The sequence below is a fragment of the Anopheles funestus genome, chromosome 2RL (assembly GCF_943734845.2).
Source record: "Anopheles funestus chromosome 2RL, idAnoFuneDA-416_04, whole genome shotgun sequence".
NCBI classification, from domain to species: domain Eukaryota; kingdom Metazoa; phylum Arthropoda; class Insecta; order Diptera; family Culicidae; genus Anopheles; species Anopheles funestus.
Window position 1 is genome coordinate 59,389,839 of NC_064598.1, and position 18,821 is coordinate 59,408,659.

At 38.8% G+C, this 18,821-nt stretch overlaps 1 protein-coding gene across 5 annotated transcripts in view; it reads left to right on the forward strand.

Moving 5' to 3' along the window:
* LOC125761582 (uncharacterized) overlaps nucleotides 1–18,821 on the forward strand; it is a 76,000-nt gene that overhangs the window by 22,129 nt on the left and 35,050 nt on the right. For all 5 annotated transcript variants that reach the window (XM_049422820.1, XM_049422822.1, XM_049422819.1 and 2 more), the window contains exon 3: nucleotides 2,648–2,909. In XM_049422820.1, the coding sequence (XP_049278777.1) occupies nucleotides 2,648–2,909 (262 nt within the window). The remainder of the gene's footprint in view (nucleotides 1–2,647; nucleotides 2,910–18,821) is intronic.

Here is an 18,821-nt window from a genome sequence, read left to right on the forward strand (position 1 = left end):
AGGAATGGGTTTATTGCGTAGCTTAATTTTTGATGTTTGCATAAAATAATGTTTGTTTTCAATTACCTCTCCAACACAAGTAAGATTCGGAGATAATTACTTCAGCACGTTTTCGATTTTCCAAAAAGGAGAGAGGTCCATATGCGCACTACCGCAAAAGGCAAATTCATGTGTTACAAATTAACATAGCGATAGGAGAAAACGGAATTTTACAGCTAGACGTCACTTATGTTATCACATAACGATGCTAAACATAACGAGCAATCGATTGTGGGTTTGTTGTTCGTATCACTTAGAGGCACATACTTTAGTTGCTGAAAGGGAAAAAAGCGATTTATCGATTGGCAGAAATGTGTGTAACAATCAGTAAGAAACTTTTGTAGTTTTTGAAATGCTTAAGCCGTTTTGTAAATTTAAATATGTTATTAAACATAATTAATAGCTCGTATTTCACCATCAGAAGAGAAAAACATTGTTTTATGTAAAGTACCTCCAATATGCCATATATTCCGATGTTCAGCTACAAATAAGTGGTAAAGGAACCCTGAAGCACCATAAAAGTATGAAAAGTTTATGCGTTTCGATTTCGTTTTATGCAAAAACTACTACACCGATTGCTGTTACCCGTACGCTTGTCCGAAGCATATTGTTTACGATTGTTTCCCATTTGTTTGTGGCCCTTGCCGACCGACGAGGTTGTAAATAGTACGACTGATTTCCATAAAGCATAAAACTATGCGGTCGTAAAACTGGGAAAGAGTAAAATCGACAAGAGAAGGCATTCGGATAATCGGATTTGTGTTATGTTTCGAAGGGAACGGTTCACTTGTCTGCGCTTATTTCCCTTCGGGCAGAGACACACTATCACGTAAAGACACGAGCCCTTAAGGTTTGCGAAGGTGTCCTCTGACAACGAGCATGGAAATGATCCTGGAAATGAAATATTTGTTGATGCGAGGGAACCCTTTTACGATAAACTGCACCAATGCTCGTTGGCAGCTGTCATTCGATATGAGTGGAAGAAAAGCATAGTACCATACATTATCACAGCTTTGCTCTATTTTTATTGTCCATGTACAGTAACGCTACAGGGCAAGAAAAAACAGAATCTAAATTAGCACTAGATGGGGAGAATAAACATTTATTTGTAGGCATTGCACTTCACATGATCTTGTAGAATTGTAAGAAAATACATTACATTAAAAATATGGTTAAACTAATTGAAAGGTAATGACTATGAAAAAATCTAACAACTGTTTAATATTAACGAATAATAAAACAAACAAAGATTATATGACACATGGACCTTCAGGGGCGGAAGCGCAACTATGTCACTACTGAGGACATTCCCCCATTTTTTTTGTCGTCAAAAAATAGATTGTCATAACTAGGTCAGCTACACCTGTCAAAAATGACGACGTTTTGAACCGCCGTCGTCTGGCGGTAAAGGTCGTACGTCCATTTACTCACATGCTAACACTGCACCAGCGTGTTACATCGAACCGCAATACCACACAGCATAGAAAAAGCGTACATTCGACGGGCTCGAGGTGAGACGAGGAGCGTATGACTATGTATATTTTAGTGTCATGAAGCGTGCCGTAAAACACGTACGCAACAAACAACACACAGGACACGTGAAAGCAAAGAGAAAGAAAGAGGAACCGGGTGAGGATCTGAAAACTTCAATGATAAAGGCAAAATGATATACGGTCCGTCGTGTACCCATCTTGCTCTAATCTTGGCGGCTAACCCGACCACAATCGTTTACGGGGGGGGTCTATTTTTGACTAGTTACACAGAGACCGGTTAGTGATTTCACACCAACACATCGGTTGGGAGCAGCATGGCTGAAGATGAAGTAAAAATAACCGTTTTATTGTGTAAACGTAAGAGAAGCATGGTGAGGGACATACAAACACATACGTCTCCCATTTGCATTGGAAGGACTGCCGGTATGGTGTAGACTCTACATTTTACGCATGTCGATCCCGACCGGCTTACACTAACTCTCATTTACCGCATAAGTTGTAGCATCGTGTTGTTAACATGACAGACAGGTAGTCAACGAATGTGACTGGTTGCGGTAGAATTCGGTGGTAACGTGTTAATGTTTTTTTTTATACGATCAGCCCCACGGTGGCGTGCTGACTTCGTTGTGTGATTAATTGAATGTTGATGATAACCGAACTGTCAGGGCTGTTGCAAGTATGACATTTATTAGAACAAGAGCTAAAAATTTCAATCTCAGTTCGGCATGTTACTTTACCGCCTGTTGATCGCATGACCGAATGTGCAGTAGGAAGAAGGACCGCGCTAAATATTTGGTCCACGTCTGTAAGCTGTTTAAACCCCTAGCGTGTAGGAGCCGATCTTCGTCGGCAATGGGATCGGTATTAAAAAAAGGCGGAATATTTTACGTATGTTCCACTACCATGCACAAGAAAATCCCTTTTAATTTTCCCTGTGTGTCGTTATTCTCTGATTGTTTGATTTCGTCCGATGCTCCTAATAATTTCTTGTATTATTGTATAAAATTTTATGAAAAGTTATCATAATGTATCATATTTTGCTTTTTTTACTACAATAAGAAAGTATTAATGGTTTTGAAGTACTAACGTTTCATTATGTTTTTATTTCTCTGCAGATATGTGCGCTTGAAAAGTGAAGAGAACGGTAGTGGAGGAAATAACAATAATAACAGCATCAGTAACAACAATAACAACGGCATCAACAGTTCGCCGTCGAGTAGCAGCAACGGCAACAATCTACCAATGGATAAAGACGAAAAGCGGATGCGTCGCGAAATTGCGAACAGCAATGAAAGACGTCGGATGCAGAGTATCAATGCGGGATTTCAGAGCCTGCGGCAAATGCTACCACACCACGAGGGCGAAAAGCTAAGCAAGGTAGGTACATGATATAAATTAGCATCGAATCTATCAATGGCCAGGCGTCTCCATTGAATTATTGGGAATCTATGGGATTCATGATACCTTAAGTTAGAAAGCTAAAATTTTAAGACCGTATCTGAGAATTGCTGCCGTGTGTTATCATCCAAAAAGGAATCGTAAAGGATATAGCACTTTGACTTAAAGAATGAAATTAGGTTGCAATTTTGTAGAGCCACTTTTGTGGAACAGCAATCAAAGCTTCGTAATTTAGCTTTGACTTAATTCTTGTCGGTGTTCTTGTCGGTGACTTTATTTCTACTAACATTCCATTCACCAATTACATCGTTAATTCCACGCAACAGATTATTTTAAAACTAGCTACAAACTGATAAATAATCACCTCACTGAATGGACAAACGTTAAATGGTGCAATGTGTAAAACAGCTTACGAAAATTGAAAGCATGATAACACGAGGACGCAACAATGCGAATGATTGAAGAATTATGGAGTTGTTGCTATGAATTGCTTTCGCGTGTTAGTCGTTTGCATATATTGTATGCCATTCATGAACTGCATAACAGTGGTCATAGTGCGTCAATACTTAGTAATGGATGCGCAATACACGGTTTGCACTTGAATAGCATCTTCCTTCTATTCTTGTATAGCAGATGTAAATTAAAAAAAAAAAACAATTGCAAGGAAAAAATACTACCAAAATATAATGGAGAAAATGATTGGAAAATCAAAATTGTACGTCTAACATAAATGTTAGATGTTAATCAGAAAACGCATAGTTACATAAATTTGTAAATTTGTATTTTTTTTACTGTAATTGTTTTCGTGTAAAGACAGATGTAACACTTGAGCTTTACAACCAACATGATGTTCAAGTATGACATTAATTTACAATAATGTAAATTACATACAAAAAACAACAACATAAAAAAAACGCGAATTATTCGTCTGTTTGAAAGTATGACATGCCGCCCATGACGGTTGATTGTGTTATGGTATCAGTCTACGCTCATGCAATGTGTAGCAAAGCGCAGTTTTCTGCAACGGCGGTTATGACCGGTGCAAATAGCTTTGTTCCCTAGGAGCAGTCGTAGGTTGCCTGTGTGCCGACGATAATGGCGCCACCACCCTTCCCGTAGTGCAAAGAAAAACCAGTTGGTGAAGTGCATCTTTTCCACTTCGCTCCATTCTCTCATAGCCATCGTGAGCTGTATATCATCTCACGACTGAGATGAGGGTGTGAGCAAATTGAGCGCAATTTAATTTGCAACATTGTTGCAAACTAATACCCTGCGTCCTCTCCTCGCGCTTCCTTCATTTTGCTAAGATGGCCACAAAGCGAAATAGTGAAAGAAAGAGGGAGAGAGTGTCGAAGTCATAGCAGATGATGGTGGTGGGTCTTATTGCGGCTGACCCTCTATCAGTTCCTTCACTGTGCCCTTGCCCCACTGTTTACAGTCTATGTGGGGTAAAGGGTGGAAGGTTTTTGGGGGTGTGGGCGAAGAGGGCGTTATTCCGCTTACCAACGCGTCACCACAATTATTCCACATCACGATACGATAACTTATGGACCAACAGCATGCAGCTGCATGCACAGTGTAGCGTGCGTTCGCTATGCACCGTCTGGATTGCATAGCTCGTGGAAAATGACGAACGGTTATAATCGGCACAGTTTGCGATCGGCGTTGTGTTTGAATATGTATAAATATAGTTGCAACGTTTTGTGCTGTACAATAAGAGCATAAAAAGGATGCAGGAAAAAGTTTTCCAATGATGGTGTCTACACAGGTTATTGAGCCTTGTGATTGTTAATACCGAACATATTCTAACACATTGTCTATAAGATGGAATCACGGGCAACAGATGTAATGGTTGGACTTTAGGGATGAGAATTTAAAAGTAAAAGAGATAGGAAGCATAATGCTTCAAGCGAATTGAAGCGCATGCACTACGGAATGATGTGTTTGTGTGCGATTTTGTGCATGGTTTGGTACATGATTGACAGCAAAAGTCACCATCAGGGTTAAGTGCGCTCGCCGTAAGCCGGCTTTGTGCTAGTAATAAAAATATAAATACTTCAATTGGAAATATTACATCGATGCTTACTTTGACAATGGTTATTATACAGCGTTCGATGATAATCTTGATAAATCGTAACCAGTTTCTGTAATACATCAATCAACAAGAAATCTCAATAGAGTATTACGGGATGCTAGTCGTAGAAGATATACCCTCTACAATCAGCTTCATGAAAGGTCGGCACACAGTTGAAGCGAGTATGCAACAATGTAACACAGATGCAAAAGCAATATTTGAAGTACTTCAGCATCTTTTGGAATGGGTTTATCGTCAGTGCGCTTATCATTGTAGACGTATAATGCAGTAACACATAAACTAGTGTAATGGAAATTTATTGTTATTGATTTAAAAAGTAAAATTTAACATTTAACAATTGGACAATGGCGAATATCGGCTTGATCTTTGAGCTTTTTTTAAACATATCAACAGTCGTTGGCGTAATATTTACATATAAAGAAAAAAAGCTTCCCTTGGAGAGAAAGAGAAGTATAAACAAATGACCGGTTTGTGTTAGTTAGCAAATCCAAACAATGTTCAGTAATGCACTCTGGCACATCCACTTCGTACCGCGCATTCATGCGAATTTAGGTCATAGTATGATCATCGATTGTTTGTCATCGGTTTGCAAATCCGCCCATATACTGATATGAAGCATATTAATACAAATTTTCATAATCATTTTTTAAGTAATTTTTTATATAACTTTTATATCTATTTCAAAACATTTGCAAACTGGAGAAAATAAATGTGTGAACTGATAATATTTGCACGATCCGTTATTTAATTTAATGAATAAAATAATTAATTAAAGAAACCGAAGACGTGATGTTGTCGAACATGGTAATTACAAGAGTTTTTTTATACGCCAGCAAATTAACCACTTCCGCACCGGAACTGAATTGGCTCGGGTGCTTCTACTCGTCCCATCCGTTAAAGTCTCGGTCGATCGCTAACTGCTTTCATAAAAAACTGCATCTTGATAACGTATGAACCCAGGAGAAATAGGCCAAAATGTTGACGGATAATTTATAGTATCGCCTTTGGCTTTTTCATCGGTTTGGTGTTTATGTTTGTGTGCTAATGGTTGTATTTAGTTTGCCCTGCAGGGTGTGCTGATGATCACAATATCTGGTGTTGTACTATTGCATGTGAAGTACGGGCAATGTAAGTGTTTACTGTAGGTGCATTGAAAATGGTGTGCGAGAAGGAGTGAGAATGAATGGTATATTTGACACGGTAGAAAAGGTGGTGGTTAACGAATCCGGTTACCACCTACCAGATCCTTCCGGTAATTTGTGGGCAGTACCAGCACACAACAACAAGGCATGTCAAAGTCTGGGCGGTAAAGTAAATGCATAAACACTGCCGTTTCTCACCAACGCATCCCACCCGGTACCAGATACATACACAATCATCAGCATAAACTGTCGACGGCATCGGCATGATAAAGGTGGCAACAATGTTGCGAAATTAATTTCGTTTGTACCCCGCTTCGCTTCTACGCTCCAGACATTGGACCGGTGCAGTAATGTTCTTGAGACGCCGGTGGTGGCAGAATTATCATATTTTACGATCGTTACAAGACGCCAGTTGCAGTAGTAGTAAACTTTGTTGCTACTACGTGCACCATGTCGATATGTTGAACGTGTTCCAAGAAATGGGAAATGGGAAATTTTGTTAACACTTTTTGCGTAGCGATATGGAGAAAGGTGAGTATAGTGCTTAGAAGCAAATGAGCTATCGTAAAATACACTTAAGTACATACAATACATGGAGATATATATTTTTTAGAAAAAAATAACACTCTAAAGAATCCGATCGGAATTACTGTTCTGCAATTATAAATTATAAATTAGATTATAAATTAGCCAATATCGTAAATATCTCGGTTTTGGTGTAACATAACAAAACGAAGCAAGCAGATATGAATTATTTAAAGTGATTTAAAGCAGATATGAGTTATATAGCTTATGAGAGAGTAGTTACACTCACGAGACATGGCTATTTACGGTTAATATGAAATAATTCATCAATGAGTTAATTAACTCATTTAGTTAATATGAATGCAAAAAGAAAAATAGAGAAAAAAGACAAAGAGAAAGAGAGAACGAGTCTGTTTTTCAAAGAGTCAGTTCAAGAGTTAATTCATTAATGCCACTCACTCACATCACAATCAATTTACTTTAGCGAGCTGTTATTACCACCGCAAATACAAAGAAACGATTCCGGATGAGATTTGGTAACGATCCTATCTGGTGAATTTTCCCTTATAATCTTGAGTGAATTATGATGTTGGAATGTGTGGTATTTGATATAAGAATTACTAACAGTTCGAAACACAGCATACCTTTGATAAATGCTTTCAAAGGGTCACAGTATGACATCATCAGTGTTCTAAAAATTTGATTTACATGCAAATATCTAACATCATGTCCCAATGAAAGAGTGTTTGTTATGTCAGAGCTTCGTAGTGCATTGGTTATGCAAACCTCATAATATTGAACTATGTATTTGATTAAGTATGTAAAACACGTATAGACGATCTAAGACTTTAACACAGACGTGAACTACCGTATCGGTGTTGTATTCCATTGCACTTTAAAACAGCACAGACTCCTAATCAAAACGGTACTTCGTTTGATTGAACCGAACCCCGGGCATTGTTGTCGTAGGTCAGTGTCACTGGTGAAGTGCATCGGTTGTGTTTGTGTGTAGTTTTTTTTTCGTAGTGAGCGGTTTGCATGAGGTGGTCCGTTGCAGCTGGTTTATGATTAGCTTGTTTATATATTCTCCGAGACCTCTGGCAAAAGGCCACGAATGGCGGCTTCCCATTGACGGACAACACCGCCCACACGGTGGTGGTGAAGTATTATGCAGTCGTTATTTATGGAATGTAGGCGACTTTGTTTTGATGGCTGCAAGTCAGTGCCAGTGTCTGGGATATGTATGTTAAGCAGTCTTTAGAATACTATTGCATATCAATTGGGTAGAATTACAACGATGTAAAGCATGATCATACATACGATCTTTTCGAAGGGCGTCCCAGCTGTTTTGTTACGAAGGATGACCAATATGTATAGAAATAGTCTGCATTCAGTATAATCCATTTACCCACCATGTCACTATTGGGAAAAGTTAATTTTAAGTCATGACTCACTCGTATATGTCTGGATGTGAATGCATTTGTGGTGTACTCTTAACCGATTGATCATACGAATTGCACTGACTGGTTCGAATTAGAGAGCCCACTACCGATGACAAACACTATGGTTGGAATGGACTGAAAACGAGCTGGATTAAATGGAAGTGGAAGTGTGCTGGTGGGACAGGGTGAAGTAGCGAGCAAGAGAAGATGGCTGGGAATGTAGCAGCAAGCGCGCTTGTAGGCCCGACCAACTAAACACAACAGTGCATGTGTGTGAATGTTTCGATTGCTCTTTGTTGTTGCGACGCTGTCGTTGTCGTTGTTGTTGTTGTTACTGTGTGTTGTGGCAGGTCTTTTTCCTTTCATTCATCCATCCATCCATCCAATTCCGTCCGTTCCGTTTGTACAATCCGCGCGTCACTTGTGGGTAGGGTTTGTTCATTCATATTAAGCCAACGAATCCGTCCGGTCATTCATTGGACGAAAAGTGGGAGAAGAAAAAAAATAACTCTACACGCGACGCGAGATAGTTTATGAAGGGAAAAAGTGGTTTCATTCATAAAACACCGTTATCTGCGGTACTGTTGGTGCGGTTCGCGGTATCGCATGTTGTGTGTTTGATCGTACGAATTGTTTAGTGTAGATCAAAAGCTGCACGCCATGCTTATTTTGTTTTCGAATTGATGTTTGATTTTTGTTAGTTTACAATTTTGTTTTGTTATTTTTCTGACAAACTTTTGTTAGTGTATTAAATATATTTCTAGTATTTGAGCAACTAGTTATAAGCTATAGTTAATACTATAAACTTTGCTGTGTTCAATGTAAAGTCACTAATTTATGGAATTTTTTTCTTACGTGCTTCGCTTACGTGCAGCGGCTGCACGATCACAGATGTTGCCGTGCGTCGTGCTTACGGTGGTTCAACGTAGGTTTTCTCTTCGAAAGACTTGATTAGGAAGATGAACTTCCGTTTTGGTCGTACTCTGTTAGGCGGGAGGAAACAAAATCATGAATAATGTAGTCGATCAGTCACCGTTTGTTAGTGTATTGCACAAATTGAAAAAAAAGGAAGATATCTAAGGGGGAAGTAGAAGAACAGCGGCCGAGTGACTTTGGGATAGAAAGAGGAAGTTAATCAGTTTATCTGTTGGAAATTAATTTCATAGCAGCTTGTATGTAGTGCTTTTGTAGTTATTGCGGTGGGAAGGAAGAGATTTCTTATTTGGTTTAAATTGAAAAAAAATATTTAACATTGATTTCCAAGATGCAATGCGGCAAATAAAATAGAATCATCATTCCATACCAGTGTTTCCTTTCAACAACAAGGAAAGATTTCCAGCCGGTGCATTGCGTGTGTCTAAGGAGCATTAAATGCATAATGCATTTACACCAACATGAACATGTACGATAGCCATATTACATTACTTTATACAAAAATGGTGATCATTTGTGCTGTCAATCATAACGTCCAAGCTACCGGTTAAATCAGGCCCATATGGAATGGTCGCCAGCACAAATGCTGTGTCAAACAGATTTATTATCGTTGTTATCACTGCTATTTTTTAAATCTTACAACCCTGTACCACGCCCCGTTACATGGATGGATCTCGAACATCTTCGACCATAGCGACGACGCTAATGATGTACATTAAGCGGTGCAGGAAATGCATTAACTTTCGATCCGTATACTATTGCGAGAACGGGAATCGGTGCTCGGTGCAACGGGTTGTAAAGATAAAAAAATGCGTACACTTTCACAAGCAACGATTGCCATTCCGAACATGGTTGTTGTACCCTGTTTTACTGTTAGACGCTATTATGTTTTATAAATATATCCCGCACATCGTTTTAAACCCCGTGGCTCTGCATCAGAAATCTCAACCTAATACCAAAAATCGACACTGAACACAAATTGAAAAAAAAGACTAAGAGAGATCCGAAGTCATTAAAAACGAATTACTGTAACCTAGTTTTAAACAATAACTACGAACCGAATGAATTGTTGTTACATGCAGCTCTACTTCAATATACCTAAAGATTGTAATGTGATGCCATTAGTCGTGAATAGCGGCCGAGGTAGCTTCAGCTAATCGTACTAAACGATCTAATAATAATGCATGTTGTAAACGATTTTAATACAATTGCATTTGCTTTGTAGCTGACTACAAACCCCTAAATACAATCCTAATCGTGAGCGATATTATGTGATATTATCACTTGCATGCATTTTATTCAAAATTCGATGAAAAGAACCAAAAACAAGATAGTTCTCTTGTGTCACGTTGACAAGAGTATGATACATATATTGATCACTTAATAATGAAACATTATGTAGCAATAAAAGCATGAGGAATATCCACTCTACGGAGAAGATGACACCATTCAGATCTTCACTATAAAATAATGGAAAAACATATGCATACGAATGAACATGAATCTGTAATACAAATTTTATTGCAGGTACGATTGCAAGTGGTAGTGGTACGTGCGTATAGAACTAAGTTTATGTGATAATAAATTACTTTTCAAGCAATTCTTTCGAACGGATCGCCTTATTTTTTATGGCTTAAACTATCACTATAGCGCTATGCAATTAATTCGCCATTTATTATTCACAATACAGTAGGCACGTTAAAATGAATTATTACCAATACCCAACTAACTCGTCGCAAGCTTGTGTGTTGTTAATGAGAGATATTGAAACTCTTCAATGATGCCAATAAAATAAAGGCGAAATGATTTTTGATGAAAGTATAATTTCACGCGTTTTTTTGCTCCTCAATCTTACGATCGTCGATGACTAGTAAAAAAGAGCACATAAATCAGCTGCACACAACTAATGCTTTTAATATGTTTTATAGAGGCATAAAATGGTTGTACATGGTTGCGGTAAAAGAAAATGATTAAAAAACCAATACCAGCAGATTAACGCAAACAGTGTGATGATAGTAAAGGAACCGTAAGATGTTGGATGTTTTTCTTTGGAACTAGACTCTGTATTTTTAAAGAAGTTTACATATGCGGCTTGTGTACCCTTGTACATACATAGTTGGATATACACTTGAAGACCGATTATCCGTGCTCATGGAGAAATCGCCCCTAATCCTATAAACGGATAACACGAATGAAAGGTTGTTGATAATATGCATGTTGATATAATGCATGATTAGTGATCCTTAGTTATGTTATATTGCTACGAAGTGAGTTCCAAATGAATGTTTAATAGTGTTTTAAATGCATTGATAAAGCTAATTATAACGCTCAGCAAATATCGCCAACATATAATGACATAAATGTTAGCGATAGTAAGAATCGATCGATTAGCGATATTCTAGTCGGAGGCGCCACGAACCTACAGTTGACCAGTCCATTACGATTGGTTTTTATTGGTTCGAGCCATATAATGAACCTTGCAAAACGACCGGGACAGGCAGCCGAAGGTTACTCATCCCTGCTTTAATATACAGCGTATCGTACTTACCGGGCATAGTCCATACACATTTAACATAGAATAGGATTTTTCTGCATTCGTTGCAGTTTCCATTAAGCGTTCCCCCTTTCGGTACAAGGTAAACAAGTTAAAAGGAAAGCAGTGCCACATACAGAAGGGCGATTTGGCCAACTACATTGATACGCCGTAGCTTGCTGGACAGTCACAACTACCGTAGCGGCAGTCCCGTTTTCAGAAGAAAAAGGTATACAAACGAGAGCCGGCTGGGAAGGTCTTTAGTCTCAAGGTAAAGTGCAATTGCTGCATCGATTGCGCCTATGTATTGCGAGCATTATACATCTGTTGCATCGTCGAAGTAGTCCGACTGCTGACGTTACTAGAGCTGATCCTGAACGTCTTAAAAAGCTGTCCAAACGATAGTCGATCTGTACCTACAGAAACCACATGCTATGAAGGCAAATTTTCTGCCTTATGATCGTAGACGTTCGATGAGCTTTCATTCAACCCATGTAAATGTGACCCAGACTGGTTTAGTAGCCACTGTATACGTAGTTGAAGGCTTTCCACTTTTCGTAAGCTTGTTTGGGTCCTTTTGGTTTTCGATCTTTTACTTTGAATCTTCTTCGAATCTAGCTACTCACTCTGCCAGCAGTAGTGGGATACTTTTGTGATCCTTCAAGGTCCTGAACGATTGAATAGTGGGATATAGTCGAGAAATAGCCGAATCCTATAAATCATGACATCCGATGGTGGTGAATTTCTTGGCTCACAAAATCCCACGCAAAAATGATTGTTCGTTTCATCATATAGTAGTACAGTACATAAAAAAAGCACAGGACAAACATGAAAGAGATTTGTCTCCTTTTTTTTCGAACGCAAGTGTTTTGCAAACCTTTCCGATATGTTATATTTGCAAGCAAATGTGTGGGCCTTTGACAATGGTTGAAAGTAAGAGGCGTTCTTTTTGCTACTTTCATGCATCTATTTTTAGTGGCCTTTCGCGCAGATGTTAAAGGGTGGTGTATGATCGAGAGGGTAAATAACATCACAACCATATTTGTTTTTTTCGTTGCTCCGAAAGTGCTAACATTAGAAAGAGCAAAGAAAACAACGTTCGAAATAGGTCACGATCGCGACTGAAAAGGATACGCTCGAGAAATGACTACGAATTTTAAAAAACACAAATTTGCAAACAAACTTCAACGAGTAGGTTTATAGATTTGTGTGTACATAAATATGCGAATGTTGTTTGCTAAAGTAACATCCAATATTCCAAAAATAAAGCATGTGACTCTTTTCCACATCTACCAATTGCATAATTTTTTTATTTAATTGCAAAAGATTTTGTAATACAGATTAGCTCGGTGTATGCATTGCTGATAAATATTTGCTTGCTGGCAAAAAACCAGCCTCATAGAATCCCCGGTCGGGTAGGAGGTCGAGGCAACATTTCTGCGACCGACATGTTATGTGCAAACTGCGCAGTTGAATAGTTCTAACAAGGCCGCCGCTCAACCCAGTATTCGACTTGAGTTTATTTAGAGTGCATTTAACTGACCGGTCTGACAGCTCATTTGCAACTTTCGTCTTATTCTTCTTCTCTTTTCATAATACTGATTACGCATGAAATGAGCGTTAGCAAATTCCATATGCGTAATCATAGCATTTAAGATTAATGAGCATAGATGACATGTTCATGCTCAGTACATTGTATGTCATGATTCTAATAGAAATGTTTTGGGTGTAGCTCAAAAATGACATGTATAAAACATATAAATATTGAATTAATAATCAAAAATCTAATGTCATCTTAAACAACTATTTAAGATGGGATGAATTAAAGGATGAAGCTATAACATGATGAAAAGCTGGATGAAATTTTTGAGATTGGTCATAAATATCAAAAATTGCGTGCTAATAAATTACTTCTATCCTTCTACCAAACTCTCCATTAGCTGATTGTAATTTGCTTTTTAGTAATCGAAGTGCTATGAAACGAAATTGTGTGCGTATGTGGTTTAACGATCAGCTGCATGCGTAGCTGTATACACATATTAATCATACCAAAGCTAATTGAATCAGCGAAGCATAAATTATTTCAATTCTTACCCCATTCCTTCCTTATGCGAATTACTTTCTTTGCGTAGACGAACGTAGACGCAGGAAAGTGTTTGACACACAACTCGAATGACGGTGGATTCTCATCTCTGTATATAAGCAAGCTTTTCTCAAGTTACAAGTTAAATGCTGTAAAAATGTTCCGCAACTGGGGCACAACATTATGTAGAATCTTTCTCAGGAGCAACAATGTTGCACGCCCGTTTCAAAACGTTTACCGCAGAAAATCGATCATTGTTGTTCCGTCTGTAACCGAAGAAAGCTAAAAGGGGTAACCAAGAGGAAGGTAAACACGGACGTCGAAAGCAAACCGTAGCTCCAATGATTGGATTGTGCAGAACTGTGGAGTATGGTTTTGTTGGTGTGGTTTGTTGGTTAGTTTGTGAAGTTGAATGAGCTTGCTTTATACAATTCGAGTCGGCCAAGTGTCACACTTCAAGTGCATCTAAAGTGGGCGGACGCAAAGAGGGCTCCTTTTACCCTTTGGTGGTAGTAGAGCTGCATAAATAAATAAATTAATATGTGTGTTACCTCGTAAGTAAGACGAAGTTGCTTCCGTCGGCGCGTTCCCCAATCCTTCCCGCCTAGGCGTTAGACCATGGATCAACATTTGGCAGAGTCGACCGTACGGAGATGATGGTGGAAGGAAGTAGTCCTGTGCGCTATTGCTGCATCGGTGCGATTTTGTTGCACCCATGCATTTCGCTGCTGTGAAGTCGTACAAGTGCGTACGACTAATATGCAAACTGGTGGTCAGCCGGTTTACATCGCGACAACGACGCGCCGTCGAGGACGATGCCTTCAATAGGTTGTGGAGGCCATCAGCGAGACTGTCGCAGTATTAGCAGAACAGCAGACTTGATATGCAAAAGAGGTTTGTCGGGTTGCCGAAACCCGACACTCGCATAGCTTCCACCAATTGGTACAGTTTCTGGCATTTCTGCTACGCGTATCACGTAGCTATTGCACTTACGCGTGTGTAAAGCTTCTGTGTAAGCAGGAACGAGGTCGAATAGATCACGCGTTTCACATGCTGTTGGCTGGTGCTCTGAGAAGTCGCTTTTTATTTAACAAGCTTGATTGTGGTTAAACATAACGTAATCTAAGTGTGTTCTCACTGCCCTGTTTTGGAAAATATAAATTCATCCAAAATTTTGCTTTTGCTATTATAAATGATTATAAATGAATGGCTTCATTTTTTAACGTTTTGTTTTAAAATATTGTTTTATATTGATTGTATTGGGTTGAGCATTTTAAAATCCTTCTCTCAAACTTTCTCGATGCTCAGCTGAGAATAATGACGAAGAAGAAGAATTTATGTTAGAAAAAAACCCGCCATATACTACCTTGCATTGTTTGAAAGAAAAAGAAGACTTTTTCACTTGCAACACAAGCCCCAAACGGTAGAGCGCGTCGTTTGAAGAGAATAGGTTTATCTACTTAAGTTCAGCACCCACTGTATGTATCTTCTTTCTCATTTTGTCACTTTTCTCGGTGCATAATGCAGTTTCCTGCATAGTGGATGCTGTGGAATGTGCTTCGGAAAGGAATCTATGTACAGACAGCGAAGGAGATTATGTGCTCTATTTTTCTTCCTGTATAAAGCGTTGGTTCAGTGTCCTCCCGGACGCTTTAGTGATGGTGGCGACGATAGTAGTAGTAGTAGTAGTACTAGTATGGATTGTAGTATTACTATTGGCGTAATATACCACTACCCTAACAATACACTCATATAACTGAGTGTGAGGAGGGATTGTACATAAGCTCTGGCGGGAGCTGTAGTCTCCTGTGCAGCCAGTGCATCTCTTCTGCAGCATTTGTCGAATAAATCACTATCCTGTGCAAGATACGTGCACCTATCCTTACAGCTAGCTAGTAGCAACCGATCGATAATTTGTTACACGCTCAACTGAAAATTCTGCGTGCAGAATACAGAAAACTCCAACATATTTTATCCAATACTGTTTCTCTACGGTTAAAAGGAATATTAACAAAAAGTAAACAATACGAATCATTAGTGAGTTACCATTTGCTAATTTAATTCAACTATTCGTAAAGTTGTACTTTATTAAACTTCGTTAAAATCTTAGGAACTACGGTTTCTTTCGTAAAAATTTCAATTTTTCATGTAACAAACATGGAATGACGAGGGTATAAAACTAAATAATCTACTATTCAATGAATAGAAAAAATTACGCAGAGATAATACTATGCGAATTGTGTGTTTATCTTGATTAAGGGTTACGCTGTTACGCTATTCATAGTAAAATGTCAGCTGCTCTGCTCTCATTTTTTGAAACGTACCGAGAGCGAAAAAGCGTGTGACCGAGAGTTGATATGCAAAATGATGCAACAAGCAATAGAGATTCGCTGGTAGAACCAAAGAACCTGTGCTCGTCGGTGAAATGAATTAGAAATTAAAATTCGAATCAATCAAACTTTTGTTTTAAATTTAGTAAGTAGTTTATCGTTTCTAAAGCTGATTTCGTCATGGATGGATAGAAGTGATCCTAAAATCACTTATGTAGCTATTGCATAGGTATGAATTAAACCATGATTATATGATAAACTAAAATAATAGTTACATTTGAATGTCGTTCACTAGAATTATGTTATTAGGCTATAATTTAAGATTTCGGATTAACATCCCTTGCTCACGTACCACTTATGCAGGGATTACAATATTCGTAAAAAATGCCAGCCGCCCATATTGTTGTGCGGCCCAGGGGTTTGCAGAATAGAACTGCAAGAAAAATTATGCCCAATGCGCATGCTCTCACAATCACCATTTTCCCTGTACCTGACTTCATCCGCAGATAGAACCTTTTTATGAGTGAAAACTGCCATGTTTTCAGATACCGCCAGGCGGATTGAATTTTACATGTTGTGGAATTTTCGGTTCAAAAATATTTAAAATGCTTCATAAAGTGTGTTAGCTGTATTTATTGCCTATACTCATTTTTTCTGCTGGAAATATTTAATTAATATTTTTATTTTTGGTTCAACAATGCAAACATACAGCCTAAATGTTAGAATTGGCGCAGAAAGCTATTCCATTGTGGTAAATGCTTCATTTTTATTATTGTAAAAAATTGAAATTTTCTCTAACGTCTCTAAACCTTTTTTACTATTACGTTAGATTTACTATTTCGCCTAATTTTGCGTGACTAGGAAGTATTGAGAGAACATAGGAAGAAAAAGAAGACAAATGGTAGAACCGGTGCTGCCAGAGCAACCGGTGAGTTGACAAAGTATTTTGAGATGGAGCCGCCGGGTTGGTTATGTTGCTACGAGCAACCAAGTCTTGTTAAAAGCAGCGTGCTGTTTTATCGATCGAATTCATTCTTACCGACCGAGTTTACACCGAACCAAAAACATTGCGGTTTACATGACATTTGTAAGAGCAGCTAGGATGCTCCATCTCAGTTTTGTAGGTTGCAAGTTTCTGGACAAAGAAAGAGAAAAGCCCTGGGAGAATGTATCTAAGGATCGTGAAAAATACTCCAAGAGAATTCGTGAATGCTGTGTCAAAATACGATTACTTTCCTGTAACATTTGGTAGAACTTAACTTAAAGTGCACCATGAGCGTCCTTGCTGGTTGCAGATGTTCCATAAAAGGATATGCGCTCCTGATCCACACTTGTAAGAATATTGTTAACTGAGGGTTCTGAGAAAATATTGACGACGCTTAAAAAAACCTTGTTACAACAAAGTTGCGTTCCGCAGCTGTATTTCTACAGAGTACTAAAAAGCAAAAGAGAGATATGTTCATTCTTTTTCCATTACAAGATTTGGATCCGTTCGTTTACAGTTACATCGCTGAGTCACATCAGAGTTACAGCGTCTGTAAGGCAGTAACAGAGTCGCAGAACGTCCAGCTGGTAGCTCAACCTGAACCCTGAAATGGGCTGAAATCCACCAAGCAAAACACACTCACACAGATACATATACAGCTCTAACTTTTCATCCCTTCATTACTTCACCTTTGCCAGTGTTGCCCGGTCTTATAGTAAATCCACACTCTAGCTCAACCTTTCCAAAGGTTCGACGCCCGCATACAATGTTTTCCAATCTGTTTCCCTTTTTCCTGTCAGCACTCCGAGCGTGCATATCCCTTCAGTCAATGTGTTATACACATGTGATGGAGGCCCACCGTGTTCTTCGGCCCCATGCCCTTGTGTTGGTAGTACTGAAAGTGTGTGTGGACCATTCAATGGTTGATGGTTTGATGCGCGAGCATGCCCATTGGTATAGTAAAGATGGTCCTGGGTTGGGTCGTAATCTCTCTGTGTACATCGATGTGGCCCAGTACAACATTGTTGCACATAGAACGACACTCGGCACAGAACCGTTTGCCAGTATGCCGGGGTAAAAATGTAGGAGTGCGAAAGCATCGGACTCTCGCGCATTACTACAAACACGAAACACGGGTGCCGAGTCACTCCTTTTCCTGGAGGCAGGATCGCTTTCGACCAGCCAGTACCTTCGCGAATGAGTATTGTTGTTGTTTGTGTGCGTGGCTTTTGGCGAAGAAGCTGGTGTGCACTGAAACATAAGGCCAAGCAGCAGCATGTAAAAGGTATAGATGAAAGTAAATGAAAGTCCCTCATGTTTTACTTCGCGGGCGTAGCTGATGCTGTAAAAGAGCTGCAAAAACTGCAAAGGTGTGCGATATCAGTCAATGAATTACGGGCTCCAAATTGTGATAGTGTGTGATATTTATGGAAGGTATGAATAAAGTCCGGCTGGTGGGCCTCTGATAACCGAATCGCACGCTAAAAATCAGTGCAAAACGAAACAGCAGAGCACAGATGTGGTACACAATTGGGAGTGAAATGGGCACGCTGGCTTTTTAACTGGGTAACGTAAATGTCTCCTGGTAATTCGCTTCCATTGGAATTAGAAACAGCAAATCGATGGTTTCTCCTTATCAGTTACAAATCCATACCTCAACATAATATTTTGTTTTTGTGTTTGTACAATATGGAATATAGAATATATTCTCGCAAAATATAAAATGCGGAAAAATAGATAAGATTTTAAGATGAAAAACATTAGGATATACTTGAACCGTCGTTTTATATCCTGCTGAAAATTGTATATCTTTATAAAAATTG